Below are 14277 nucleotides of genomic sequence, written 5' to 3' on the forward strand. Positions count from 1 at the left end.
TGTGGTGGCAAGAAGCAGGGGCTGCCCCAGCTGGCCCTACTCGGGGCTGCACCCATCCGTGGGATAGGCCGTGGAGGCCAGGTCATCAAGTCCTGGGGCCCTGGGGCCACAGTTCTGCCGGCCTCAGGACCCGGGAGGCAGAGGTCCCCGAGTAAGGGTGGCCGAGGCAAGGTCCCAGCTCTGGCCAGGCCCCAGATGTGTGGTATGGCTTCAGATGGAGGAATCTCCTGATCGGTTTCTTGGCCTGTAGCCCTCCTTTCCCCAACCCCTTCAGTCAATCTCCACAAGGCTGCCAGACAAAGCCCTTAAAGAGGCCCTCCCTCTCTCACTCCCCATTTCAAACCCACCTGAGGCTCCCCAGCGCACGGGGGAAAGACTGCCGACCTTGGCATCCCTGTGAGGCCTCCCGATGCAGCTCTCCCTAGCTCCCAATGTTCATTCTACCCTTCCCCTGTGCTCCTGCCAGGCATAGCTGTTGATCCCTCTCTGAATAGTTCAGATTGCTGTTTCACACCCCCAAGGCTTTGTGGCTGCTGTACTTTTATCTTGGATGCACCCATCCTTTCTGTTCCGCGCCCCAACCCTCTGACTCCCTATTCAAACTTCTAATCCTTTTGTTGGTGTGTCTCCTCTTCCATGCAGCCTTCCCTGACTTCCTCAGAAGAGCTGGCCCCTTTCCATACGTACATTCTCCTATTTCCTGCGACTGTCTACTTACTGTCTGTCTCCAATTGCAGACCGAAAGCCTCCTAGAGACAGGGACAAGTAGTGTCACCCCAATGCTCCCCTAGGACCCAGGACAGGGTGGAGGAGAGACCAGATGTCAGAGGAGGAGGCTAATCTAGGATGGGTCTGCCCCTTCAGGTTGACTGCGAGCACAGCCTGTACGAAGGGCATATTGTCCTCTGATTTTGTGTGGGCCTTGGAATCTCCTGGACTCAAAACTTTCCTCTTCCCCCCACTCCTCTTTCAATTTCAACTACAGTTCACACCTGTCCCCAGCAAGGCTCTGTCCCCATTTGCTTCTGTGAGATGTGTTAGGGGCTGCATGTGTGACCCGTGCTCCTGGAGCTGTGTGCAGCGATACTGACCCAGCCACACAGCTACTCACCCGGCTGGGAGTACACGGTGCCCACGTCCATTTTGAAGGACCCCACCAGGGTGCCGCTGCGCAGCAGGTTCTTGGAATGAATCACCTTCCGGACAGAACCACCAGCCGTCGATCAGGCAGGATGGGGCTGAGGCCATGGGGCAGGGAAGGGCTGACTGATAGAGGCCCCCCTCCAACTCTTTCTGGGGAAGTGAGCTTCAGGTCAAGCAGGAGGGTGTCTGGCAGGGCAGGAGTATCTCTCTGAGGCTTAGAATCAGCCCCTTCTGCCTCGCCAGTGTTTTGCTGGCTGCCAGGTACAGGTGAGCAGGATGTACACTGCACAGAACGATGTGGCTAATGGGGTGAGAGGGGCCCAACTCCAGCCTGTGCCATGCTTGGCTGGCTGTGCATCTTTTTATGGATGTGCCTTCTTATGGCTGGCCTGCCCAGAGAGGGTGCCTTTTTCAAGGCTGCACTAAACTACAGTTTGAGCTAAGAGCCCCACCTGCTGGGCACTGCTCCCCACTCACCGAGATCTTGATGATCTTGTCGAACATAACGTCAGGAGAGACGTGGAAGTCAAAGACGAAGTACTGGAGGGGGAAAGACCCAGGCCTGCTGTCACTCGGCAGGCTGAGGCTCAGTGCCAGGCCCCTCTGTCCTGGCATTGCCGGTCTGCACCGGCCCATGCCCCCTGAGCCGCGAAGTTTGGATAAGTAGGAGGGGCAACCACTGGTCCCCCCTGACCACAGCTCTCAGGGGCAGTGAGGAGTCATGCGGCCCTGAGCAACTCATCGTTCTGAACCTCAGCATCCTGAGCTGTCAAATGGACGTAATGACACCCTCCCAGGTAGAGTCTCATTATGAGGTTTGATGAGATACATATAAGATACACTGTAGTTGTGTAGGTCCCACAGACATCACCATTAAACCACAAGGATGCCTAGAAGATGCACACGAAGTTTGGAGGTGTTAAAATGTAAAGTAAGCTGAGACTTAGAACTGAGAGCTGATGAACTTAATCTGCTATAAACACAAATGCTGTGGGCACGATCGGTCCTCTCCAGCTGGGAGCTGCCACTCATGGTTGCTGTGCCCGCCCACGTCTCCTGGCCACGGGGTGCAGGCCCTGGGGACAAGAGTGTGGGCAGTGAGCAGAGGGCCTGTTGCTTTGGTGAACTCATGGGCAGGGAGATGGAAGAAATGTTGAAGTGCTTGGAGTAAATGAGGAGAATCTGTTCTGGTTGCTGGGGGCTCACACTAGATCACTGAGGGTAAAAGGGCAGTTTTAGAGCCACAAAGCCTGAGCTTTCACTGTTGGGCCAATCGTTTCCTTTTCAGAATCTCAGTTTACACCTCTGTGATGGGGGGATAATGAACCAGGGCCTCCAACTGGAACCGCTCTGGGACATCGGTCTTGTCATTGCTGGGAGGCGTGATTGGGAATCTAAATGTGATGGCCTGGGTCAAGGAACTTCCCTGGGGATCCAGTGGCTAAGACTCTCTGCTCCCAGGGCAGGGGGCCTGGGTTTGATCACTGGTCAGGGAACTAGATCCCACATGTCACATCTAGAGATCCTGAGTGCTGCAACTAAGACTTGCTGTTTAGTTGCTAAGTGGTGTCCGACTCTTTTGTGACCCTATGGACTGTAGTCCGCCAAGCTCTTCTGTCCATGGGATTCTCCAGGCAAGAATACTGCAGTGGGTTGTCATTTCCTTCTCCAGGAGATCTTCCTGACACAGGGATTGAACCCATGTCTCCTGCATCTCATGCATTGGCAGGTGGATTCTTTACCACTGTGCCACCTGGGAAGCCCCAGATATAAATACAGAGCTTGGAAAATGGTTTCTAGGCAAACAGGTGTCCTGTTGGCAGCTCCCATGTTGCCAGTCATGAACCTGGCGCAGAGCAGAGGCCCAGTGTATCTCTGTTTCATCTTTAGGATAAATATCCATTCAGAAAAGTGTTACCAAAGCCCTCCAGGTACAAGGCAGGCCCTGGAGTGGGCTACAGTGATGCAGGAGATCTGGAGCCTCCTGGGTTGGATATGAAGGACCAAATGCAATTCAGGGATGTTACTGTCAAAGAGAGGGGAATGCCCTGACCTCTGACCTAGAGAGTACAGGGAAGGACATTTGAGCTGGGCCCTGCAGAGTGAGTAGGAGTTTTCTGAGGAACCACCAAGTGGGGAGATCAGTTCTGTTTCCTCGGAAGGAGGTGCATGGACCTGGTGCAAGGTGAGCTCTCCAGTCAGCCAGACAGGCCTCCACCACTATCATATAACCATGGAAGGCTGTGAGGGCCCTATCTCCGTTTCTGTTAGGGAAAAATAGACCTTATCTAGGCCGGAGGCTTTTCCAGTCGGGGATGTGTCCTGACCTAAGGTCAGAGATGTCGAGCATGAGTTTCCCGACTCCTGAGAAGGATGTCACATGGGGCCGCGTGGGTCCTAAACAGCAGTGTCCCCAGCTTGGGACCTACGGGAAACTAGCTGTGAGAGGAGGGCCTCCCTGTGATTGCTTAGGAGACTTCAGCCAGGCCTGGGCCTCAGCCTGGGTCCCTGTGAAGGGCAGAGACAGGCCTGGGCTTTACTCCTGCAGGTGCCCCACTGGAGCCTCCCGCAGTTTCCAGAGAGATGCCCCCACCTCCGAGGAGCAGACCCTCCCCACACCCAGGATGGACACTGAGATGCGGGATGCCCATGCCTCACTGGGGCCAGCCTGGCACAGCTCACTGCCTGGAGCCACTGAGAAGCAGCCTGGAGGCCCCTCTGGAAAGGGAGGGCCAGAGTGGCCAGGTCAGTGACTTCTGGGTTAGGCTGGAGTGTGCTCAGGTATCTGAGGGGCATGATTCACCACAGCTGATTAAGATGGGCCCCTCCCTGGAGCCCAGACTCAGAGGCTGTGTCCGGCGGGGCAGGGTGGCCATCCAACATGGCAGACAGCGCAGTGGGTAGAGGCAGAACAGTCTGGGCCCTGCTCTGTCTATAATACTCTCTGTGACCTCAGCCTCCTCTGTAAGGTAGAGAGACTGAACTAGAAGGTCTCTGAGATTCTGTAACCTCAATGTGGCTTTAGACAGCTGCAACAAACAGCAGTGGGGACCAGGCCTTTCCCCTCCCACTCCCCAAGCGTCATGGCCAGTGGTTTGGAAGGACCTCGCAGAGATTCAGGCACCCAGGATGGCAGCTGAGCAGAAAGCGTGCACACACAGAACTTGACTCTGGCACTTGGCACCTGGGCCAGGCCTTTCTCTAGGGGCCTCAATGTCCCTGGTATAAAACGGGATTGATGGTGACAACTTCTGATAGCATGAGAGTCAGAAGAGATGATGCATTTAGAAGAGCGCCCCGCACGCAGCAAGCGCTCATTAATGGTTCTAGTGCCCCCACAGGCCAGGGCTGGAAGGAGGCTGCCCGGCGCCAGGGCTCTGGCTGGGGAAAGAGCTGGGACCAGGCCTCACAGGGTGTGAGTGTCACTCATTGGCACTGGTGGGGGCAGCACTGGGGAGGACGGGGGCTGGGTTCCTTTCGCAGGGTGGGCCCTGGCCAGACCAGGGTCAGGCTGGGTCTGGACTGGAGGCTCAGAGGATGTGGCGCTCAGCATGCTGGGGGTTGTAACAGGTGGACCAAGGCACCCCGGATGGTAGCCCTTTGTGACTCTTGAATCCCAGCTTCTCCTGTTGGCCCAATGGGGCCGGGGCCCAGGCTCTGCCACAGTTTGGAGGACTCTTCCCCCACCCCGGGCCCCAGGGCTGACCTCATTATAGTAGGGGCAGTTAGTGGACTCCTTCATGGAGGTGTACTTCTTGTCGTCGCCCACCTCCACACACACCACGGGGTCCATGTTCAAGCCCACCAGCTGCCGAGCCTCGATGACTGTGACGCTGACCTGCGGGCAGGAAAGAGGGGAGATGAGAAGGAAAGCCCGTGAACTTGGAGTGTGTTTTGCAGGAGTCAGAGTCTGGTTGGTATCAGTCTGAGCACTGCTGAATCTGCTGGTGATCCTGGGTCTTTCCCCACCAAGCCTCAGTGCCCTCGTTTATAAAGAAGGGAGTGAACTGGATCACCTCCAAGTAGGTATGCACCAGAATCACCGGGGGTGGGGGTGGTGGTTAAAGACCCTGAGGCCCCCACACCACACTCCAGACCAACCCAACCCAGTCTTGGGAGGGGATGGAGGAGTGCTATCCAGCATCTGTATTTTTAAAGCTCCCAGATGATTCCAAGAGTTTTCACCAGCATCAATGGCCCTGCCCCCACAAAGGGCTGCAAAACCGCTCCCACCTCCTGAGATTTTGTGCACTCAAGAATCAAGCTTTCTAAGTCTCTATTAACATGCATTTAGTTTTCTACTCCAGCACTTTTCATTTGAGTCCTGCAAGCCTCTGATATCTCTCTCTTTTTTGATTTCTGGAATTTGGCCCCTTTCCATATTCTTGGTTTCCCTTCTTTTAATTTCTTTGAGTGCCCAGTAAGGCTTTGATGCCCAGCTGGAGCACATTTTTTTTTTTTTTTGGTCTTAATACTTGTATGTTGTGTGTAGTCTGTATTTTTTCACTGGTGTTCACCTCTCTGGAATCGTACTTCTATACTAGGAAGTCATTTTTCAGTTGTTCATCCATTCGACAAATATTTGCATATACATACAGAGAGAGAGACGTGTATACATGCATGTGTGCATGGTTTTCCTGAACTCTCACTTTAAGCCATCAGTTGTTGCTTGAATCTGGAGGTGTCAAGCCCCACTAGGGTGGCCATGATAAATAGGAAGACTGGGGACTTCCTGAAATGACAATGAGCCTCAGTTTTCTCATCTGGAAGTGGAGACACTGCCTATCCATAAATTTGCCTGAGGTTTGAATGAGATAATGTGCATTGAAGTGCTTTGTAAACTGTAGAAAGTCTAGAAGATGTGAGCTTTTGCTATATGTGGCTTCTCAATAGAATTTACCTTCAGTTAATTGGTTGGGTCCCAGGCAGGTAGGGTCGTGTGTGATGCTTAAGTCTCTGGAACTTGCACTTTAACAAAATAGCCTATGCTGACCTAGTATTAGCATTTCCCTCAGCACTCTTCAAATGAAACTGTATGAGTTGCTTTTTATGCTGCTCATCTTGGGAAGTTGGTATTTTAATTGCTGTGCTTTGATGCAACTGCTAAATATGATTTTTACTCAAGAGAATTATTTTCCCTTTTCATGAAAAAGAATAGCCTTGAAAATTATCTTCCACTGCGTCCATCAAAGTCTTATAAACATTCTGAAAGCCAAGAGAAATCCACGCATTACAACTAATGATGTTAAAAAAATAGAAACCCTGATGACAACGAGAACGTTGCCAAGCAAGTACACAGAACTAGAAAGTGAGTTTACTAATTGAAGTAACACTTGAACTATGCAAGCAAGCATTTCTATGTGAACTTGAGGTTCCAAAGGGGATGGAGCTGAAAATATGGAGCTCTGAAGGAGTTTACCATTTCTTCAGGAAGCTAAAAGCAAAACAGAGCCCCCTGAGAAGTTTACTTCTCAGAGAAGAGAGTAAACAGACACTAGAAGTCCTTCCAGAGCATTCTTTGCATAGTAATTTATAGACTTTTAAACTCTGTGAAACATTTTTTAACAAGTCTTTTTTTTAAATTTCATTTTCCCCCCACAACTAACCAATCCCCTCTCCTCCATGAAAAAATGAAAAGAAAATATTTTCAAAACTAGTAACTCAAGACTAGGAAGTAGACAAACACAGTGTTGGCATAATAAGGTACTAAAGAGATGCCATCAGGAGATTCATCCTTGCAATGTGAAAAGTTGATTGACTTCCCTGTTTTCCATCCAGAAACCCAGCCATAATGACAGCCTTTTTGCCCTCTAGTCCTCTTCAGGAGCAGAGGACTCCTGTCTTTCCATGATGGAAGAGGAGGAGGCAAATACAGCCACAAAAGGACCAACAGACCAGCTAACCAGGGAAACTCTTGGTGACTATTACATCTTCTTATCCCAAGATAAAGGACACGATCCCCAGGTGGCTTCATGAAAGTCATCACCAGGAACAATGCTGAGTGTAAACCTGTACCTCTGTCTTGGAAGAACCCATGAGTTATGGAGCTCTCTGACCTGCTCATGAGGGATCAGATAGGGCTGCAAGAACATGGGTGGAAGCTTGAGATGAGATTAGTGCTGCTCTCCTGAAACATCTTTACCTTCTCTTGTCTCCAGGTGACAGGGATGTGATATGTTCAGTTGCGCATTTTGAGAAGACCATTCCAGTGGTGGTATAGAGGATGGTGTGGAGGAGGCAATATGAGGACAGGGGGGCCAGATAGGAAGTGGGTGCCATGTTGTGCTTGAGCGGGGAGATGACACGGGGATGAAAGCTGGAGAGATGTTTGGAGGTGACAACGTATACGATCTTGGTGCCAGGAAGACAGGGTACAGCTCAAGACTCCATGACCCACCAAGAACACGTCTGCCACGCTTTGCCCACTCTGATGGGCAAACTGCATATTCCCAGGGAGGAAGTGGTGGCTTCTTGCTTTTGAGATGTCGATAATCAGGAAAGGGTTTACATATAGCATGCACTCTAAAAAGCAGAGACATTACTTTGCCAACAAAGGTCCATCTAGTCAAGGCTATGATTTTTCCAGTAGTCATGTATGGATGTGAGAGTTGGACTATAAAGAAAGCTGATCACCGAAGAATTGATGTTTTTGAACTGTGGTGTTGGAGAAGACTCTTGAGAGTCCCTTGGACTGCAAGGAGATCCAACCAGTCCATCCTAAAGGAGATCAGTCCTGGGTGTTCATTGGAAGGACTGATGTTGAAGCTGAAACTCTAATACATTGGCCACCTGATGCAAACAGCTGACTGGGTGGAAAAGACCCTGATGCTGGGAAAGATTGAAGGTGTGAGGAGAAGGGGACGACAGAGGATGAGATGGTTGGATGGCATCACCGACTCAATGGACATGGGTTTGGGTGGACTCTGGGAACTGGTGATGGACAGGGAGGCCTGGCGTTGCAGTCCATGGGGTCACAAAGAGTTGGACACGACTGAGCAGCTGAACTGACTGACTGAAACAGAAGAAACAAAGGGCCTTGGGACCTCGTTTCAGAGCTACCCAATCTTTAGGATGGTTCTCGGCCCTGAGGATCCTTTCTGGATCTGAGTTCAGCTAAGTCCCTCTGGCTGAGGTCTTTCTAACTCGGCAAAGCCAAGCTCTCCGAGAGAGTGAAGTCTTTCTGATAGGTTTTCTTGCTTTATATGTTGCACTCGTTGAAAGCAAGAATAATCCCACATTTTCACCCTCACAGCTCTCTCTCCAAGTATATTAACACTTACAGTTGAAATGTGAACCAACCTGTCAGGGAATGCTGTGTTACCAGGTTAAACACGAATACAATTGCTTTGTTCACTTTGGAATGTTTACAAAGTCTTTGGAGGCAGACTGTCTGGTCCACTTAAGTAAAGTCTCTGGCAGGAAGCAGTTTGAGAGAGCTTTTGAAAACATGCAGTAGGCAGTAAGCTAAAGATGAACAGAGACCAGAGGGAGAGATGGCCCCCAATTATTTGTTCTGACGATGGGGTACCTGCAGGACTGACCCTTGTTTCTAGTTTTGAATAACTGCGTAACCTGGGGCAAACTCCTTATCTACCCTGGGCCTCAGTTTCTCATCTATGAAATACAGTAATACCGATGTTTGGAGGGTTGTTAAGATTATATTAACTTAAACAGTTACATGGAGAAGGCAATGGCACCCCACTCCAGTACTCTTGCCTGGAAAATCCCATGGACGGAAGAGCCTGCTAGGCGGCAGTTCATGGGGTCATGAAGTCGGACACAACTGAGCGACTTCACTTTCATTTTTCACTTTCACGCATTGGGGAAGGAAGTGGCAACCCACTCCAGTGTTCTCGCCTGGAGAATCCCAGGGGTGGCGGAGCCTGGTGGGCTGCCGTCTATGGGGTCGCACAGAGTCGGACATGACTGAAGTGACTTAGCAGCAGCAAACAGTTACACTAGTCACAACAATAACAATAGCACCATTTTCTATGTGCCCTTATGTGGCAGACTGGTGACACTGTGGAGGGAACGGTATCTGACTGTGAGGGTCTTTGTTCTTTGGAATTTTTTCTCTTTTCAGCTTGGAGCACAGCCCTGAGCCAGTGTCCTGGAAAAAGCCTCAGAAGTGTTAGAATGTTCTGTGCCTGGGTTTTGGCAGAGAGGTGAGGAGGTGACATTCCCAAATGTCCTAGGAGCTCAGTGGTGTGACACTGTCTGAAACCACAGAGGCAGGTCTGCTTGACACAGCCCAGGGTGAATTTTCAAGCCCCTGGGAAGATGGTCACCAACTGGATGAAAACAAACACAAGCAAGGATTCAGGGAGACAAGGTGTGTCCTTGAGGATATATGACCAGACGTACCTGCTACAGAGGAAGGTGATGTCTGGTCCTAAATGTCCTGTCCTGAGTGAGGTGAGGTCAGCTGCCCTTAAAGAAGGGTGCATGAGGCCTGGGAAGTCAAAGATCAAACCCTGACACAGGAAAAGGTATTCTGATTCTGGGGCCTGGCACTGGACCGAGGCAGGAAGTGCAAAGGCATTCAGGTGGGGTCTCCTGAAGGCTCCTGACCAGCCAGCTGCTGCTGCGGCTAAGTCACTTCAGTCGTGTCCGACTCTGTGCGACCCCATAGACGGCAGCCCAGCCAGCACTCTCACTCAATTCTAGGAATGCCCAGCAGGCTTTCACAGCAGCTGGGCCTTGTTAGTCCCTAAGGGAGGGTCCAGAGGAAAGCATGGTCCTTGGACCCTTCTTGTTTGCAGTTTATAAATAAGTACTAGGTGATTCTGGTTTTTGCATTAACCTATTGTGAAAGAGGAGAGTGAAAAGTTTGGCTTGAAGCTCAATATTCAGAAAACAAAGATCATGGCATCTGGTCCCATCACTTCATGGAAAACAGATGGGGAAACAGTGGAAACAGTGTCAGACTTTATTTTTTTGGGCTCCAAAATCACTTTAGATGGTGATTGCAGCCAGGAAATTAAAAGACGCTTACTCCTTGGAAGGAAAGTTATGACCAACCTAGATAGCATATTAAAAAGCAGAGACATTACTTTGCCAACCAAGGTCCGTCTAGTCAAGGCTATGGTTTTTCCCGTGGTCATGTATGGATGTGAGAGTTGGACTGTAAAGAAAGCTGAGCACCGAAGAATTGATGCTTTGAACTGTGGTGCTGGAGAAGACTCTTGAGAGTCCCTTGGACTGCAAGGAGATCCAACCAGTCCATTCTAAAGGAGATCAGTCCTGGGTGTTCATTGGAAGGACTGATGCTAAAGCTGAAACTCCAATACTTTGGCCACCTCATGCGACGAGTTGACTCAATGGAAAAGAGTCTGATGCTGGGAGGGATTGGAGGTGGGAAGAGACGGGGAAGACAGAGAATGAGATGGCTGGATGGCATCACTGACTCAATGGACCTGAGTTTGAGTGAACTCCGGGAGTTGGTGATGGACAGGGAGGCCTGGCGTGCTGTGATTCATGGGGTCGCGGAGAGTCGGACACGACTGAGCGACTGAACTGAACTGAACTGAATTGTGAGTTACGGAGAAGGCAATGGCACCCCACTTCAGTGTTCTTGCCTGGAAAATCCCAGGGACAGAGGAGCCTGTTGGGCTACCGTCTATGGGGTCGCACAGAGTCGGACACGACTGACACGATTTAGCAGCAGCAGCAGCAGCATTGTGAGTTATGTTAGTGTAACTCAGTCTCTCAGGCTCCAATCAACTCTGGGAGAAGAGACAAAACTGACGGTGTGGCCCTGCAAAGCTGCAGATGAGGCCTGGAGCTGGGAGGGCTACACTGGGGCCCTTTGCCCATGTGGCACTCTCCCCACAGCTCCCAGCCCACGTGCACTGGTGGCCACATTAGCAATCTCACAGCTGCAAATCTCTCCAGATCTCAGCCATTTGGTCTCCACTTTTAGAAACACAAATAAAAAAATTAAATGTTAATTTCAGAAAATACAGAGAAGCAAAAAGAAGGAAAAAACCCCCCATTCTCAGCATCTATAGATAGCCAGGATTGACATTACTTCTGGCATTAAAATAATACAAAGCAATAATTTAGAAAAAAAAATCATACCAAATAATCTATATTTCTTTAGAGGCCCTCATTTTAAATGTTTTTGTGAAGTTCTTTGGTCTGTCTATGTTTTTTCTAAGTCCCTCTCACTTTATAAAGTCCATTAGAAAATCCTAAGAGAGCTTTGACCAGCATAAGCAGAGTTCAGACCCTCCATTTTGGGTCTGTATCCTTCTACTTATGACACTGTATCCTTTTTGGGTCTCTATCTCTCTACTTATGACACTGTGTACACAGTGCTTGAACAGTAAGGAGATCAAACCAGTAAATTCTAAAGGAAATCAACCTTGAATATTCATTGGAAGGACTGATGTTGAAGCTGAAGCGCCAATACTTTGGCCACCTGATGTGAAGAGCTGAGTCACTGGAAAAGACCCTGATGCTGGGAAAGATCAAAGGCAAAAGGAGAAGAGGGGGACAGAGGATGAGATGGTTAGATAGTATCATCGACTCAGTGGAAATGAGTCTGAGCAAACTCCAGGAGACAGTGAAGGACAGGGAAGCCTGGTGTGCTTCAGTTCATAGGGTCGCAGAGTCCGACACGACTTAGTGACTGAACAACAACAATCAGTGCTTTCCAGGAACAAGCTTAATTTGGTAATTTATATTCAGCTTGTGGTTCTCTATGACCCCCAGATCCATGCCTCCACAGAATCTAAAATACTCATCTGGCCAGAACCACCTGCAAGAGAGTCAGAAAGACATGAGGACTCTTGCTACCCTCACATACCTGGTAGTCCATGGGCCGCCCGGCACTTGGCTCCATCTTGATGTCTGGCTTAGATCTGAGAAGGAGAATGTACTGTCAGGCTGGGTGTAAGGGGACTGCTTGTAGGGGAGGAGGGCACTGGTAGTGGTTAGACCTTGGAGAAGGGCAGAAGGACAGAGTCATGATTGTCAAACAGTCCAGGACTGCCAAACAGAAAGGGGATTAGTGGTTCTCAGAGGCTATAATAGAGAGGACTAACCAATGGCAGGAGTAAAAGGAGGCAGGTCATTAAGTCAACAGATTCAAGTGCTGGACAGCCCTGTGATTTCCCTTTGCCCAGAGGTATTCAGTGACCTGGGAACAGCCCCCTGTCTTTGCAGGGAAGGAGGTGAGGGAGATATCCAGGAAAAGAAGAAAGGGGCAAAGTTAGGAAGGAGCTGGCCATGAGCTCTGATTCTTCTCCACCCCAATTCCAAACATAGCAAGCTAGGCCTGCCTGACCTGGTGAAGCCAATCAGGGCTGCGAGGCTCCTGCCCACTTACCGCTTGTTGGAGACGTTGGTGGTTAGGGCTGTGACAGATGCTAGCGACACGGAGTCAGGGTCCAGCCCATCCCCCAGCCGAATGGCCAGGCGGTCAAGGTCCTCCATCTCCAGCACAGCTGGTTCATCTGGGGAAGAGGGAGGACTAGTTAGGTGGACTGGATGGTGGGCTAGTGATTGTATTTCATCTTTTGCTTTGGCATCCAGGAAGCTAATAGTCAATTTCCAGGTTTACTTGGTGGCATCTGCTTAGAATGCTATAGTCTGCATATCAGCAGTGTTTCTGACCTAATTTTGATCTTCAACAGATATTGTATCTGGCCTTGCCTTTTAATTTTAATTGAATATAACTCATCCCTGGAGAAAGAAATGTCAACCCACTCCAGTATTCTTGCCTGGGAAATCCCATAGACGGAGGAGCCTGGAAGGCTACAGTCCATGGGGTTGCAAGAGTCAGACATGACTAGTGACTAAACCACCACCACAATTCACTTATGCAAGTACTGAATATCCTTTGTGGAAGAAGGTCAGGAATAGAGAATCCATACTTATGTATCTTCTATCAATGGCTACCACTTACTGAGTGGCTACTACATGTCAGGCACAATGCTGGGCACTTTATACACATATCTCTAGCCCTCATAATCTTCATAGTCAAATCTTGCCGATATCAGTACTATTCTCACATCATGGACGAATAAATTGAGACTCAGGAAGGAACTTGTCTTTGTAAAATAGCTGATGGACTTCAGAACCTAACCCTGTACTGATGTGTATTAACCCAATGAGATGAAGGAATGACGATTCTGAGAAACTGCCCAAGGATGATGGGTTTGAGTCTCAGCCAGCAGCTCTATCCTCTCCAATCTAGGAAGGAAAAAGGCACAGCTGGAATATACATGGGGGCAAAATATAAGGAGAGCGATTCTGGGGCCAGTGGGACACACAGGGAATGCTGGGAGAGAAGCCAGGAGCCCTGAGGATGGTGGATGTGTGATCCACAGACCTGGCTTAGAAAGCTACACACAGCTCCACCGTACTTACATTTCTCCCCTTAAACAGCTGTCGTGTCCCCTCACCAGTGCCACAGGCCACCCCAGTCTTCCAGACCCACCCTGTTTCTCTCCCCCAAGGCGGTCCCTGCAGCCTCCTGAGAGGGAACTGGGTAAATGTTGGGCAGAGAGTCCTGCCATGGAGCAGGCATTCTCAGGACTCTGATTTTCCCCTAGAAACAGGGAATTGGCCAAATATATATATTTTTAATTCCCTCCTCTGATTAAAAATCCCTAGGCTTCTGTGTGAAGAATGGAAGCAAAGAAGGCAGTAGGAGCCCATTAGACAGAGGTCTCTGTTGCTGCTGTTTTAGATGGGAGGAAATGTGGTACCCACCTCCAGCCCTCGGAGCGCCCCCTTCCGGAGGACCGCTGGTTTCTCTGACAGCCAGTGGGAGGCCAGGCCCCTCCCAGGTGGCTCCTCCGGCCAATAGCAGGAGAGCCCATTGGAACGCTGCCCGCGGAGAGGAGGGGTTTCGTCCCTGGCAGGTGCGGAGGGAGGGGTGAACTAGGCCTTGGTTCGGGGCACGCATCCGTACCTTGTCTTTGGGGTTCCTCCTTGTGAGGCCGGTTCTTGCCGAGCTTCATGGCGGAGAACACGCTCCTCCCGGCTCTGTGAGGGGGCAGCCAGAATGAGGTGGAGGGAGATGGACGTCAGGAGGAAGACACACAGACGACAGAAGAGCAAAACCCGAGAGAACTCGTAAGGGAAAGGAAGATCCAAGCCCCAGCCCCTTACCTACTGGTCCCG

At 50.2% G+C, this 14277-nt stretch overlaps 1 protein-coding gene across 4 annotated transcripts in view; it reads right to left on the minus strand.

Annotated features, from left to right (window-relative positions):
- OTOF (otoferlin) overlaps positions 1-14277 on the minus strand; it is a 91345-nt gene that overhangs the window by 26722 nt on the left and 50346 nt on the right. For all 4 annotated transcript variants that reach the window (XM_088841728.1, XM_088841727.1, XM_055399605.2 and 1 more), the window contains 6 exons: positions 14066-14139; positions 12476-12602; positions 11954-12008; positions 4850-4981; positions 1621-1683; positions 1112-1196 (listed from right to left, as the gene is read on the minus strand). In XM_088841728.1, coding sequence (XP_088697854.1) covers positions 1112-1196; positions 1621-1683; positions 4850-4981; positions 11954-12008; positions 12476-12602; positions 14066-14139 — 536 coding nt within the window. The remainder of the gene's footprint in view (positions 1-1111; positions 1197-1620; positions 1684-4849; positions 4982-11953; positions 12009-12475; positions 12603-14065; positions 14140-14277) is intronic.

This window comes from Moschus berezovskii, chromosome 11, assembly GCF_049115385.1.
Source record: "Moschus berezovskii isolate FMDL1 chromosome 11, NW_MosBer_1.0, whole genome shotgun sequence".
Classification (NCBI taxonomy): Eukaryota; Metazoa; Chordata; class Mammalia; order Artiodactyla; family Moschidae; genus Moschus; species Moschus berezovskii.